The following is a 16,170-nucleotide window of genomic DNA, read 5'->3' on the forward strand; positions in this document are numbered from 1 at the left end:
TTCCCTTCCCAAAAAGTTGTGGGGTTCTCAATTTAGGCTAATGGGCACACTGAGCAAAAAGGTTACCTGTGGCAGCGACGTGAGCTTAAGGTTACGCCCTGGGATGGAATAACGGGGACTGCTAATTTCCAGAATGATTCTGTGACTAAAATATTATACATTGTTCCTCGTATCACTTTATGAAAAGCTTGATTTTTATGTTGGGATAATCTGAATACATTATCCAAAAGGTATTCTGGAATTGTAGTAGGGAAATTAAATTTGAAAGAATGAACATAGCATCCAAATTCCAAAGTGTCTTGTTTATCATGATGAGGGATTTATGATTCTATGCATTTTTATTTAGTGCTTGGTTCAAAATATATCTGCATGCCTAAGTGCTTAGTGTAGTTTTGCTGCATCACCTCCGGTCAAAATGAAAATTACTTTGTTACCACGGTTGCTCTCATTCTCACTTTGTGTCCAGGAGCAGGTTGCATGTCAATCTCCTCAGCCTTAATAGCCAAGGGCGGTGTACAAAAACAAGTTTATAGAAATAACGTACTAAAGATGTCTATATATGCATCGTGCAATTCAGTTTATTTGGTGCAGCACAGAATCACACAATTGTTGGAATGAAATTGGTTGATTCGCTGGGGCGTAACAGCATGATTCTAAACTGCAGAAATTTCAAACGGTCTAACAACCTTGTGCTCCTTTACTTTTTATAAACAAACCTACCTATCTGTTTTCTCAGCACGTCCTTCCATCCTTCGTTCTACAGAAATCCTTTTAATTACAAGGTTCACTTTCAGTGGTCTTCCCTGGTAACTTACTCACACCCTGAGATGGAATATATCCACCTGAATTTCCAATCGAGTGCATCCTGCCAAAATGTAATTGTATTTCTCTAACCAGGTGCTGAAGACATTCCTTGCCTTGCGGATTAAGGAAGTGGAAGTAAAAAAAGATTCTGAAGCCATCGCCCCTAAAAAAAGGTTCATGACATGCAAAGAGAAGAGGAAAAATCTTTCCAGAATGCAGCGAAAGGTAATGTTTCCACAATACAATGCTTTGACAGAGAGTAATCCAGACTCAAAACGTGAGCTCCCTTCTCTCCACAGATGCTGTCAGACTTGCTGAGATTGCCCAGAATTTTCCGTGTTTGATCCAATTCTTGTTGCAGCACTAGGCAAATGTGTGGAAGTGTCCATTTATTCATGTTAAAATTATTATTCCTAATGATTTAACAAGTAAATCAATTTGTTTTTAAAATGTTTAATTTTCAGTGGAAAAAAGCAGAAGAGAAACTAGAGCAAGAACTTCTTGAAACAGAAGCTTCAGAAAGTAAAGACAAAAAACTAAAACTGGTAAGTGGTTTCTGTGTTTAAGTACTCATCTATAGCCCTGATGTGCACCTAAAAAGCAACAAGTTAAGTAGATCAAAAAAGTACTGAAATTTTAAAAAGTGGCTGTCACAGCTGGAGTTCTGCAAGCTACTCATCTGTTCAAATTGCTTGTGAATGGAGATAATCAAGTCGATTTTATAAGGTTGTAAAAGAGTGAAATATATGAAAAGTATATGATACCACAGTAAAGTACTGGAGTGTTTCTGGTGAAACAAAATTCCTGAACTGATGCAGACAAAAACTGAGCTGCACGTGGCAGGCACGCAGAAAATATAAATAATCATCAGACATCTCTAGAACTGCGGTTGGGGAAGTTCTGTATATGGTTTGGGGAGTAGGATTGCGGGAAGTCATGTGGGGGACTGGAGGGGGTGGTAATTGGGGGCATGGCAAGAGCCCCGCGGAGGTGGGGGGAGTTCCATGGACGGGGCCAGGATGTTTCAGTGCAATAGATACTCAAACTAGAAATGGTTTTAGTCTGTCAAGCTTTTCCTGGGTAACAATTGCTGTATGACAAATGCTTTATCGGAATAAAGCTTGAGCGTTCTGCATGGGGGAGGGGGCATCTTTGGGGTGCACCTCTAGGTTCACAAGTTCAGAAGTTACGGAATTGTTTATAGTTAGTGATCATGAAATTCTTTTTACAAAGTATGTTGAGCTTCCTTAATGGATTTTAATTTTAATTAGTCCAAAGTAAGATTTTAACAATTTCCTCTCTTACTGACAGCACACTGAAATCCTAAACATTGTGTTTCTGACGTACTTCAGAATCCTAAAGAAAGCACAAAAATCATTACTTCTTCCGGGTGTTCTGGAAGGCCTTGCCAAGTAAGAGAACACATTTATTTTTATATTGCAGGGACACTGTTCAAACTGAGAATTCCAGCATTGGTGTTGAAGTTTGTTATTTTGTCTCTTGCAATTGCCTAACATGCAAAACCACCTCTGATCGGCTGTATTTTCAGTGTTCTTTCCAAATGTGGAAACTAACCATATCAATGTTCCCTCAGATTTGCTCACCTCATTAATGTGGAATTCTTTGATGACCTCCTGGTAGTTCTGTATTCTTTGATTGACTCTGGGGTGAGTGCAAGTTATTCCAATATATGTTAGATTTTATCTTGTATATCAGTGGGTCAGACAGTTTGCTTTTGTATTGATTGCTTCGTGCCTTTAGTCTGAACTTCACTTTCTTGTTACAGACTCTTCATTACAGGGAATGCTTTCATTGTATTCAAGCTGCCTTCCATGTACTTTCTGGTCAAGGTAGGCCCCTTATGAGTAGATTTTGAGCTGTATTAAACTGTAAACTAAATATTTCACAATGGATCTGATCATCATTCCGCTTCTCTTTTTCTTAAACTATTTGGGATGAAACTTATTCACAATTCTGCATCTACAAATTCAATTCTTTCAACTTTTTATTCTGTCCTTCAGGTGATGTGCTGAACATTGATCCAATGAAATTTTACACTCACCTTTATAAGATGTTGTTTGCGCTACATGCTGGTAAGTTAAAGTTTCAGTAATTTAAAAACAATAATAATAATTAACAAAAAGCAAAGATGTGACAGGTGAAGTGCTACATTTGACATCCAACCAGAATTTTGAGTTTCATTCCCCAAGAATGGAATTTGAAGTAAAGTGACTCATACCTCTTGAATTTAACTCATTGCACATCATTGGAAGTAATTTTTCCAAATTCCCATAGATTGTGCCAGAAGCAAATGAAAGGTTTGTACATACATTTTGGAAGCTAATTAATGTACGAAGGCTATTTGGTCTTAATCCTGTTGCCACGTTTATATGGTTTAGCTTTTCAGGGGGAAAATGTCCCAAAATTGAGAATGTATGGAGATGAGAACATCATTGTCAGTGAATATTTGGAAGATAGGAAATAGGACATGGATAACATTTTATTCTCTGATTAGTGGGATAACACAGGTGGTGTTCCACAGGGAATCTGTATTAGGCCCTGAGCTTTTCTCTGTATATATTAATGAATAGGATGAAGAAAAAATATTAATTATGTATCTTAGTTTGCAGGTAGAGCTTAAGTTAGCAGGATTTTGCAAAGGATATGCAAGTAGATGACTAAGTGAGGAAGCAAAACTAAAGCAATAGAGTTCCATGTATAGAGGTGTGAGTTCAGCCACTTTGGATCTAAGAAAGAGAAACTGGATTATTTTCTTAGTGGTCAGGGCCTAGGACCTATGGAGGGACAGAAGCATGTTGATGTCCATATATACAACTCACTAAAAGTATAGTACAAAAAGTAATCAAAAGTACCTCAAGAGGATTAGAATTCAAAAGAAAAGCTCTGGCTGTGACCAGATCCCACCTGGGGGTCAGTTTTGGGCACTAAACCTCAGGCAAGCCACTGTGTTTGGAAAGTATACAGCATAGATTCACCAGAATGGTGCCGGGACCTTATAATAAACTTGGTTTGCATACCATTGGGTTTAGACAGTGGTGGGATGACGATTGAGACTTTTAAATTAATTATTGATCAGCAAGACCATTTAGTGTTGTTGGTGAAAATTCTAATTCGGTCATTTAGCAATGAAATTGGGAATCACTCTTTTACAGAGAGGGTAGAGGTAATCTCCCACAAAAGACTGGATACTGGGTCAAATCAAATTTTGAAAGAGTTTTGTTCAGTAAGGATATCAAAAGATACGTGGCAAAAGTAGGAAAATAGATTGTTGTACAGATCAGTCAACATCTGGTTGAATGGTGAAACAGCCCTTAAGAATTATTATTTCTATGCCATTATGAAGAACGAAAATATCAGTAAATATTTTGTTGGAATCTTCTAGTTCCTCCCATTACAATGGTTTGAAAGATCATTAGTTTGAGTTGGCTCACTTACAAAAAATTTTCTTTGATTCCAGTTTTTATACCAACCTGCTTCATTGTCTTTCTAAATTAAGTTGCCAGTTTGTTAATTTGAGTGATTTGTGCTATGAGTCATGTCTAATATCAACTAGACTGAGAATGCTGATGCTTATTTCTTGGTGGACCCTGCAACAAAATCAAGATCACTTTAATCCAATCTAGCACAAATGAAGAGACAGTTTGGTGATTCCCAGCTTCTCTTCCCTGACTTTTCACTATCATCTTTGGGAACGGTGATTAGTAATTACTAATGCAGTGCGTGCAAAGATCTTGAACAGCAAATTGAATAATGTTGGTCCTCCTGTCCTGTTTGAATATCGCAATCTTAAAGTGGTTCTCAAAAAAAACTGCTTTGAAAGTTGTTTGAACATTATTGATCTGTTTTTCAGGAGATACAAATGAAGATGTTTTGATTATGCTGCAATGTATAGATGTGATGCTGACAAAGCGCCGAAAACAAGTTTCTTTGCAGCGTGCTATTGCTTATGTTAAACGTCTGACTATTCTAGCACTTAATGTTCTACCCAATTCTACTATCGGTATCTTGGCAACAAACAGAGTGTTAATGAATGTAAGTACTTTCTTACTGGGAGAAAATGTGCTATTATAACTGAGCTGAGTTTACGACTTGTGAGCACTTAACATCTCGTCCATACCTTTGCCACACTCGGACGATTCCATTGTTCCTGACTTGCTCCTTATCCTGCACCCTCTGTAAGCTTTGGCTTATCCAAAACTCTTGTTTCACAATATCCTATTGGACATGAAATCTTATTCACCCGCCATGTCTGACTTTACTGACCTCCATTGGCCTCTGGTTCCCCATGGTTATTTTTATTTAAAATGTTCAGCCTTGTGTTGACATCATTTTATGGATTCGATCCTTTCTGTCTCCATAATCTTAGGGGCTGGTTTAGCACAGGGCTCACTGGCTTTGAAAGCAGACCAAGGCAGGCCAGCAGCACGGTTCAATTCCCGTACCTGCCTCCCCGAGCAGGCGCCGGAATGTGGCGACTAGGGGCTTTTCACAGTAATTTCATTTGAAGCCTACTTGTGACAATAAGCGATTTTCATTTTCATTTCTCTTGTTTGCCCTTGAACCACTAAATACTCTCTCCCTCTGACTCTGGTGGTTCATTCATCTCCCCACCCTCCATTCACCCCTACCCCCACGTTTCAGAATTCCTTAGTAAATCCCGTTCGCCTCTCCAAATCCCTTTTTAAAACCTACTACTTCAATTATGGTTTCAATCATCCCTCAGTATTTCCCTCTAACTTGGCATTTATTTTTCCTTTCCCTGCTGTGAAATGCCTTCGGATGAATTTTCTTAGCTTTGAAAGTACTATAAATAAGTGTATATATTGTTATTGCCATTATGATATCGATTCTTGAAAATGCAATTCTCAATTTAACAACATACGTACATTATTTTGAATTTTTTTGATGTCTGGCATTGTTCAGTGAAGGTTTTTGTAGTTCCTCACAAGTTCTAAAATTAGCCACGCTGGTAGGACTATGATGAGTCCTCTTGAAATGTCACCTTTTTCTATGGCAGGATTTGCCTATAAAACTTGCATCTCTATTCTCAAAAAAATGTAATTGCACAAAGTCGGAGTTAGAAGAATCCCATTGTGTGATAGTGAAAACAAGTAATTGTTAATCAGAAACCAAATTACGTACTAGTGGTTACCGTTGATTGAACTTTATATATATATATGCAAGTGTAACTATTTATAACCTGAGAAACTGCTTCCTTACAGGAGGATTGAAATTGAATTGAGCCACATACAACATGCAATTTATTTTTATTCCTTCCAGTCATTTCCTAAAACAGATATTTTGCTCGACAATGAATCCCACGGTAGTGGACTTTATCTCCCAGAGCTTGATGAACCTGAATACTGCAATGCACAGAATACTGTATTGTGGGAGTTACATTACCTCCAGGTAAACTCATTTTGCATCATATCTCTTATCAGATATTTAGCTCTGTTGCTACCACACAGGTAACAGTAAAAATGGAAATATTTTGAAAAATGATGCTGAGTGTAAAGGCAAGTAGAAATCTACGGAAGTCATCTGGGAAAAATCAGATGAAAACTTTTCTTCGATGTAATTTAGCAAAGGAAATTCCATACAGTATTTAATTAACACCCTTAATCGTATGAAATATTTTTTATTATTTGTGTTGTTTAATCTCACTACAGATAGATTTCCTTTATTAAAATTTGTGTGACCATATTTGATGTGTTAATTGATAAAATTGTCGATTTAAACATGCCTGTAAAGTTTTGGGTTAATACTGGAATAAATATACTGTTCCAGGCAAATTATCTATAATCAGTTTCTTAGTCTCAGAATACCATTGCATTCCATGCAACCAGATTCCAGGGTCACCACAAGATTTTAATAGACCTCCACCTTTTTTCCATTGCAGAGACATTTTCATCCTGTAGTACGGAGGTTTGCAGCACATATTAGCGTTGGTGCTCCATCTGAAGGCTCTGGAGCCTTGAGGGCAGAACTAAGCAGAAAGTAAGGGATTTTACATCAACAAAATACATTGGCAATGTTACAAATTCTGGGATGCCCAACGTCCGCTTTGAAAATTGTGGTTTGTAATTAATAGTTAAATTTCTCAAATTAAGTACTTTTCCTAATGATCAAATCCTTGAAGATGATAAGTTGTACATTGATTGCCAGTTTTGCTTATGTAACTACATTTTAAAATGAATCCATTGGCCATAAAGCGCTGTGGGTTACCCTGACGATGTGATAAGTGTTATATAATTTACATGTATATTTGTTCTTTACTCTTGTTATTGGGAATCTTTGTACTGAATTTTTAAGTCTGACTAGAAACTGAATTATTTTATTTGTTTGATCCAGGCATGCTACAGAGCTTTTTGACGAGTTCAGCATGAAAGAGATGACTTTCAATCCTCCAATCACATCTTCTGGATCAAGTAAAAAGGTAGACAAACTATAAATGCGTTTATTCTACTATATTAAGTTTGTAGCTCTACGTTTATATTAGTTGATATATCAATAAATAGTATTTTGGTAGGTTAAGCATATATTAAGTTTATAGGGTTGATCGGTTTTGATTTGCAATAGGGTTAAAGATTGTGCACGCTGCTTCTCCTGCCTGCAGAACTTTTGTCTTTTACTTGTTGCCAAACATTTGTTGTTATCAGTATCTTGATACAATTTCTGCTAAATTTGCCTACGGTTGCAAAAATTGTTAAAATTATTTTCTTGTTGCCACTTTGTAAAGTAAAGTGCTTTTAGAATTGGTGTGGAGTATTTATTAAAGTCTGCTTAATGAGAGTAAGGTCTTATAAGAATTGATTGTCACTCTTAAGCTTAATGCTGTAATTTCAGAAGTCTGCAATGCAGAGTGCATTTCTTGATTCAGATCTACAATGCCAGATAAATCGGCTCCTTGAGACTCCCTCCATCACTGCTGATCTCAAATTTGCTGAAGATTTCAAAGTAGAATCATACACATGATTGAACAGTGGGAGGTTGGTGATTATACAGGATAGTTCTCAAAACAAAAATTCTAAACAGAACAATTGTTAACTGAGTATTGGATCGCCTGTATTAATTCATTACTTTTGTGGTTTATTTTACTCATGGTATCCATGGTGAATGTGTGTATGTATGTAAACACTAGTGGATTACCCATGGCCTTGCTCACAATGATAGGAAGTAGTAAGAATAATGGGTTGGAATATTGTTTTCTAGATGCCGCAGCACAATCCTGTATAAAAAAATATCAGGCTGTTACCAACTAATGTTCTTGGGCAAGCTTAACAACTGTGACAAAACATTGAGTTTTTAAATATAAACAGGTATTTATATAAAACATCAACTGAAAATTTACTATAGGAAGAAAACTTCCAACCTTTTAAACATTGTAATGCTTCAAATTGTTGACTAGTTATTTTTGAATAATAAATATTTGACCAAACCTTTTTTGATTTGTGCTTCTTGGCTTTGATGAGTTTTGACATCCTGAGGATATGTAAGGCAGAATACAAATGCTAGTTTATTCTTTTAAAAGTTACACATAGGAATATTAAATGTTGCTCTTGGGATACAAGTTAGGTAGCTATAACACAGTCCAAATGCAATTGAAAAGTGTACTGATAACAATCATATCACATTCTTTATATATTTATTTTCCATTAATAAGAAACAGTTAGCTGCTGAATATTTTCCTTTGTTTCTAATTATGTAATCAACATTCCAGAATGGAAAAACTTAATTTTATTCTCATTGCCGGTCTGGATTTTTGTGGAGCCAGGTCAACTCCAGAGGCCTATAAAAATGGGGAAGAGGACCCAATTCCAGGATTCCCATCCTATTCCCAGTTCCTAGAGCTGGCAATTTTCACAGGCACGGTATAAGGGTGAGTGTAGCAAGATTGCACTCCCTGCCTAGCCAGTTCCATTGCAGGGGGTAGGCTTCTAATATCTTGCCCACCCAGCACCCAATTTTCATGGAGTTGAGCCAGCTTCTCAAGGACTTTGTGGTTTATAGCCCCTCAGAGCAGCTGTAAACCACAGTTTGAAACCTTCAGAAAGATAGATGAAAAGCTTTTGCCCCTTCATATCATCTATGCCCCTTCCATATGCCTTTCAATACCCCAATATGCCTGGTCCACATGAACTCACGTATAGAATTAATGAGTCATATAATGCCAATGTTAAGTACTGATAGTTAACCAAAAAATATTTGAAAGAGATTGTAAATGGTAGTTTTATCCAGCTGGTGGTGCTGTGCACTATATAGACTGATTTGTGTTTTTACCAGCGACTGTCCAATATGAGAACATTGTATTAACCCTGTCTTTCCATTTAATTTTTACTTTTCCTTCTGTTGTACATCTTAATTGGTAAAGACAATACATACAATGTTGTTTAATACCCAGTAATATTTGGCATCATCTCCCTTTGGCTAGCTATTTATCTGATTCATAAGCAGTGCAAGAGACCTAGCTGACTTCCCCTCTTTTTAGGGGTGCACTCAGCAGAGGAGGTATTGAGATCAAAGTAGTAAGTACAATAAATAGGTGGGTAAGTGTCCCATCGTTCAGGATCCAACATTATTTTGTAGCAGCCCACAGTTTTTCAGGTTTGTAAACAGTCAGAAAACACTGGGCCAGGTCTTCTGAGGAGTGGCTATCGTCAGCTTTTTTTGACACTAAGATGTGGCTCTGCATTTATGAGCTGGACTTCCGAACCTGGTCTCTTCAGAAATATGGAGCGTACCTGTTCTTGGAGTCCTCCATCATAGTGCAGGATTGTCGGGGGAAGCCAAAACACCCCTTTTTACTGTGTTTTTGTAAGTCTTCAGTCACTAATGCACTGAAAAGCTTTGAAACGTTGCGATAGCTTTTCAGTATGTTAGTAAATGTGTGAGGTTAAGTGGATAGGATGCGTGTTATGGCGGGGTGAGGTTGGCTCAAAGGGGGCTGGGCAGGAAGTCAATTGTTTAGTTAGCCAGAAGTTAGACATGGTTACAGAACCTTTCCAGGTAACTGAATCAGAACCTTCCGAAATCCGACTTGTGAAGTGGGAGATATTCCGTACCCGTCAGAAGTTGAAACTTCATGGGCAATTCCCATGGAGTCCTTTCATTGAGAGGGTCCCCAAAGCATCCTCTGGCATACGTCCAGCACAAGCCTGGAAGATCTGAGCCATTGCGGTTTATCTAGAGATTGAAAAGGCTGTATGTAATTTTGAGGAAAGTTAGGTAGAGAAATGTACCAAACTGTTTGTGAAACCATCTTTGATTTTGTGCTGAAGCGTTTCAGTCTGATCTCTACTGATCAAGTAAACTCAGACAACTTGTTCTTAAACATGATCCAATTTGATATTTATTCTGGTGAATTCAACATTAATACACATATTCAAAGTAAGTTTATAGATATAAATACATCCAACATTAATTCACAACACAATTCATATACAATCTGAAAACATGATTTGTATTAAAAAAATGACATTTGGCACAATGTTTCAACTCTTAAAAACAGAATTCTCAGAATACCAACACCTTCAGTAATCATGACATGTTCTTTGCATATCGATAGAACTAAATAAAGTAAAGTTAATAGGTGAATTGTGGATTTCATGGACACAATTGCTGACGATAGTAATTTACTTTAGTATTTACCCAATAGTTCAATCTGATAAATAAAACATTCACTGCAAAGAAAAGGCATTATACAGTTCAACTGTAGTATTTACAAAACTTAAGACCATATACTTACCAGCTTTTTTAAGTAAATGCCCAGTGAATGTACTCTGACATCACCTGGAATGAGCCTGAAATCAATTTGGGGCACAAACATTTGTGCCACATACATGGGCTCTATTACATGTGTATGTTCATAAGTACAAGTGGCTTAAAAGTGTGCCATTTAAACTTGTTTCAACTGGCTTTCACTGACCTTCTGAAAATATACGTTTAAAACAACAGACTTAAGGAAAAAGGTTAATTAATAAACAGCGTAAAAAAACATAGTTAATATGGGGGGAAACTAATCCATGATGTAAGAAGCACAAAGCTTCTATTGAGACCGAGCAGCGATCAGTAAGGAAAACAAAACAAATCCTATAGACAGAGAACATGTGTTGGTCACATGAAACCAAGTAAAATTCCACCGTTCAATACCAGTAAGGAGCATTCATTCAGCAACGCTGTTCATTGAGTTAATCAGGAATCTTATATGATTGTGATAATTGTCACTTGTATCTCAGTGTGATTTTAACAAAAATTCAAAGAGAAATAAATAAATAATTACTGAGATTTGAGGAAATGTAAAATCAAACCAACTGTGAACTAGCTGCAACAAATATTTTTTTTTCAAAAAAATAAATCAACCTCCATGGAACATATAAGAGAGGACGGTAGATGAGCGAGTTATATTGAAAGTACAATGAACTGCATTGAGTGGTGGCTATATGGCATATCTGGCAACTATGCTGATGTGTTGGCAACACCGTTCAACTAAAACTAGGCCATTTTCATCTACACCAGTAATTATTAATTAGACAAGTTCATTTCTAACTGGGTCTTCTAGCAGAGTTTGAGATAATTTAGAGCAGAAATATTAATAATATTCAGCAAAATGGGAATATTAGTTCTTCCCTTAAGCTTTCTTAGGCTTTTAATAATATTTGTCACAAGTAGGCCCACATTAACACTGCAATGAAGTTACTGTGAAAAGTCACCACATGCCGGTGCCTGCTCGGGTACACAGAGGGAGAATTCAGAATGTCCAAATTACCTAACAGCACGTCTTTCGGGACTTGTGGGAGGAAACCCACGCAGACACACGGAGAACGTGCAGACTCCTGGGACCCTGGCGCTGTGAAGCAACAGTGCTAACCACTGTGCTACCGTGTTGTAGTTTATAATGTATGGACGAAAATGCAGAAAAAAAATTAAAACCCTTTAAGAGGCAAGTTCAGACTAAATGTTGAAACAGCTAAAGACTGTTTCTAGATTTTATTCTTAAACATCTCACCAATTTACTTAACGCATTACCAGTTTAATAAGTTACTGTCATATTCTCTTGTTGGAGCTGCAGAGTTGATTTGTTATTGCCCAGTCAGGCACATGAAAAAATAAGCTGCCGGTACTGTAAGAAGAGGAACTTCTTTCTATCAGCATCTGTTGCTATTGGTAGGTTAGGTTAGGTGTTTTTACACCTAACCATAGTGGGTCGTGTGGTCAACTTATTAATATGTCACTGCTGTAGCTCTATTTGAACATAGTCTTCTGTGTTTCAGTCACAACTGATTTAGTGAAGCATTTAGACACCACAGTTGCTTAACCACCCCATTACAAGTAATGTAGGGACACAGAAGTTGCCAAAACATTGCATTTTTTGCACATTGATTTTTTTTTCGTCCTCGGCACATAATGCATTAAAGTACATGGTCAGCAATTAAGGGGAGAAAAACCTTCGGGAAATTCTTTTTCCTGTTTGATTTCATTTTTCACAAGAAAAATTCAAATACACACATATATATATATCTACACACAGTTGTCAGATATGTGTGTGAAAGTAGGCAATTGTAAATAAAAATAATTAAAAGTTGTGTTCTATATAGTATCAAAATAAGCTTACCACTTGGAACTTAAACATGAGAATATATAACTGCGAAGTGTTAAATCTCTGCTTAAATAAATAATTCAATCTAATAATTATTTTAATACAAACATAGCACAGTGTTTTATATACCTAGAAATTTACATGATTTTCTACTGCAGTAAAATTACATCATTAGCTTCTGTACGAACACTGCTTTTCATCAGATATTATGTATGGATCCAGCACATTTTATCATACCTATCTCAAATGTAACTTATCTTGTAAACATCAACAAAAAGAAGTAAGTTTGTGGGACACTTTAGCTTAATGTTACTACCAAAGCTGGCTTCTAGCATGATCCTGGTACCAAAAGCATATAGGTACCTTTAAAACCTTCAAATAAGTAATTAGGAAAGTGCACATGTATTACAACTCACAACTTGACAAGTTCTTAGGGTGTACCTGCATATCTCCATACCTAGTCAAACTGAAGACAACATCCCGCTCATGTCTGAAAGGTCCGACAGTATTGGTGGTTGTTTGCTCACATGCCCTCTCGTTAAAATAAAGTACATCGCAATGAGCCCAGCTTGTCTGGAATGCTGACCCATTTTTCTGTGTGTCACCTGCGTCAGTTGATCTGTTCTGTTCCAACGACTGGATTTTGTTTCTTAGAAAAGTTATTTGTGCAGTTTCCAGTTTTTCAGAAGAGCAGTACACTGGGAGGACTGATGTTACAGTCTTTATGGTTTTCTCCAGCATTGGCTACAAGTTCCTGTGTTTCATTTTGGCACAGTACTACAGAAGAATTATTGAGGTCCATTTTACAACAACCTGTGAGAAAAGGGATATTTTTAAAATTTTAGACCACAAATAAGGTTTAAGAACCATAAAGAATTGTCAATGCAAACTGTCATATGTAAAAAAAAAAAATACAATTAATAACGTACAATGTGGTTTTCATTTTTATCCCAAATTTGTACTTCATGATACATTTGTAGCACACAAGATATTTCAGATCATTTTTTAAAAAATAAGGTCCTAATTTACAATATCTAGTATGGGAGAAATGGTCTGATTACAGATTTGCGGGTCCTGAGGTGGGTATATGGATGCTAACCATCTTCTAAATAGCTGAATAATAAATAGATAAATAACATTTTTAGCTTAGGACTCCAGCAGTACTTTTCTGAGTTGTGGTCCTCAAAAACTATGGTAGGAATCTGTAAGAGGAGATCAAAATGGTGGCCTTGGAAGCAGCAGAGGGATAAATGCTTTTAATTAGAATATGTGCTACAATGTAAAGATTGGAAACATTTTGTTTGGTCTTGCACAGATAGGGAAAAGTATGTTACACTGAAAATATCACTCGTGTAAGCTATAATTTCCATTCGGCAGGAATGTGCAAAAGAATAAATTCAGTGATAGTCAAAAGCTATTATTGGAAATAAGTTGTAAAATAAACTAACATGACCTTGACATAGTTACCCACGCCATCCTCCCCCAATGTCTTTCCCCTGCCATGCAGCTGGATGGCACTGCTCTCACTCCATTCCACACTTCTCTATCTAGTCATAGTCAATTGGAATGGTTTCTTTTCCTGTTCCTGCATTGTTATCTCTGGTGATGCCAAAGGATCGATCTTTAGGCCCTTCCTATTTGTTTCCTATATGCTGCCTGCACATAGATAAGAAATAATCCAAATGCTCAGTGTTTTCACATGTAGTTTTCACGCCTAGTTTCACCTCACCAACACCTGGCTCGATTCTTCTGATGTTTGTCGTGTTATGCTTCTTCGTGTAGCATAAGCTGCTTCCTTGATGTATGCTTTGACAAAGGAAGGTCCAGACTTTGTAATAAGTTCAATATGTTTATTGAACTATTAACACAGTTCTTAAATGAGTTTGACTCTCCTGCTAATCTAACTGTAGTAACTCAGTCTAACTAAATCAGTCTGCTCTAAGCCACGTGCTGGGTGTGATGCTTCTGATCAACCCTGATGTACTCTCTAGATGTCTATCTGTGGAAAGTGCCTCGTGCCTTTTATAGTGAGATACCACCCCTGAGTGTCCTGCCTGCACATTGGTCATGTCCTGTTCTCTGTGTTCATTAGCTGCCTGTCTGTATATCATGACAATGTTGTTAAAGTATCAGACTGCGTATCCAACATCCATTACTGGATGAGACATTTTCTCCCATAAAATACGAAGAGGACTAAAGCCATTGTTTCCGGTCCTGCTCCAAGCTGTGTTCCCTAGCTACCTGACTCCATCCTTTCCCCTGCAAATATTGGAGAATAAACCTGTCTCTTAACCTGGTACAGATCTATGCTAAAAAGCTCAACTTGGAGTTGTATATTACATAGGCTATACAGCACAGAAACAGGCCAATCAATGCATCTAGTCCATGCTGGTCTTTAAGCTTCACACAAGCCTCCTTGCATCTTTTTTTTCTTCTAAATCTACCATTGTAACCCTCTATTTCCTTCTCCCTTATATGCCTGTATAGTTTCCCCTTAAAAGCATCTACACGATTTGCTTCAACCATATTCTCACCACTCTTTGGGTAAAGGCCATTCTACTGAATAAATATAACAATCACTGATATCCCCCATTTCCACATCAATAATATTGCACAGTTTGCGCTGCTGAAACGCTCATTCAACTGGTGGCTAGTCTCCGACATTCTACCCTCTGTGAACTTGACTTAATTCAAAACTTTGTCTCGTTACTTGCAATAAGTCATTCCCCCATCACCCCTGGGTTCGCTGACCTACTCCAATCCCAGTCAAGCAACATTGTGATTTTAAAATTTTTATCCTCGTTTCCAAATACCTCCCATGACCTCACCCCACCCTATCTCAATAACCTCCTCCAGCCTGCACAATCCTCTGAGCTATCTGCGCTTCTTTAATTCTGGCCTCTTGAGCATCGACAGGTTTAAACGCCATTGGTGATCATTGCCTTTGGCTGTCAAAGCTCCATACTCTGTAATTCCCTGTCTGTGCCTCTCTATTGGTGTCATCGAGGCGCGTGCCGCACGCCGTTAGCACGTCATTTTGAGGTTCTCCCCGATGCTCCATCCCCAATGGACTGAGTCCCTGACTGCGGAGGTCGCGTGTGGTCTGAGTTTATCAACCCAGCGTGGCGGTTGTGGACTGTGTCCTGCCCTGCCAGAGTTGGTGGGTGCCGTGCTGCTGGCAGAGGGGGCTGGGGGGACTGGTGGGGGGGTTGTCCGGACACTATTTGGCCGGTACCATGTTGTACGGTGCGACCACTGCAGGTTGTCACCGTGTGCACATGCGACCATGAACCCGGCCATTCAGGTCCAAATGTTTGGAGGGGGCGGAGCATCTGAAAACCGGCACCGACCCCGATTTGGTCGCAAACGGTGGTTCTCTGCCCGATCACCAAATAAGATTTTGGCATTGAACAACGGAGAAACCCGCCCAATAGTTTTCTTCAAGAGCATTTTGAAAAATAGATGCCATGCCACCGAAGGAAAGGTGAGATAACAGAAATCTCAATCAAAGAGGTGGGTTTTTGGAAGGCTCTTAAGTAAGAAGATGGAAGTGGAGAGCTAGAGGGGTGTAGAGAGCAGGATCCAGGTGTGTTGAATACATGGTGCACAGAGGCAGCTTAGGAGTCAAAGAGATAAAATTTACAGTGCAGAAGGAGGCAATTCGGCCCATCGAGTCTGCACCAGCTCTTGGAAAGAGCACCCGAGCCCATGCCTCCACCCTATCCCCGTAACCCAGTAACCCCACCCAA

The 16,170-nt window shown here is 38.1% G+C and overlaps 2 protein-coding genes across 6 annotated transcripts in view; one reads left to right on the forward strand and one right to left on the reverse strand.

Annotated features, from left to right (window-relative positions):
* The window catches only part of noc3l (NOC3-like DNA replication regulator), a 53,776-nt gene extending 45,513 nt beyond the window's left edge, over window positions 1–8,263 (forward strand). The window contains exons 11-21 of the mRNA XM_072479045.1: window positions 898–1,029; window positions 1,269–1,349; window positions 2,116–2,216; window positions 2,399–2,471; window positions 2,591–2,654; window positions 2,826–2,897; window positions 4,676–4,857; window positions 6,106–6,234; window positions 6,725–6,822; window positions 7,177–7,261; window positions 7,672–8,263. Coding sequence (XP_072335146.1) covers window positions 898–1,029; window positions 1,269–1,349; window positions 2,116–2,216; window positions 2,399–2,471; window positions 2,591–2,654; window positions 2,826–2,897; window positions 4,676–4,857; window positions 6,106–6,234; window positions 6,725–6,822; window positions 7,177–7,261; window positions 7,672–7,800 — 1,146 coding nt within the window. The 3' untranslated portion in view covers window positions 7,801–8,263. The remainder of the gene's footprint in view (window positions 1–897; window positions 1,030–1,268; window positions 1,350–2,115; window positions 2,217–2,398; window positions 2,472–2,590; window positions 2,655–2,825; window positions 2,898–4,675; window positions 4,858–6,105; window positions 6,235–6,724; window positions 6,823–7,176; window positions 7,262–7,671) is intronic.
* A 1,903-nt stretch (window positions 8,264–10,166) lies between these two features.
* plce1 (phospholipase C, epsilon 1) overlaps window positions 10,167–16,170 on the reverse strand; it is a 619,267-nt gene continuing 613,263 nt past the window's right edge. For all 5 annotated transcript variants that reach the window (XM_072479048.1, XM_072479049.1, XM_072479051.1 and 2 more), the window contains one exon: window positions 10,167–13,234. The gene's annotated coding sequence lies outside the window, so the exon portion shown is untranslated. The remainder of the gene's footprint in view (window positions 13,235–16,170) is intronic.

The sequence above is a fragment of the Scyliorhinus torazame genome, chromosome 16 (assembly GCF_047496885.1).
Source record: "Scyliorhinus torazame isolate Kashiwa2021f chromosome 16, sScyTor2.1, whole genome shotgun sequence".
NCBI lineage: Eukaryota > Metazoa > Chordata > Chondrichthyes > Carcharhiniformes > Scyliorhinidae > Scyliorhinus > Scyliorhinus torazame.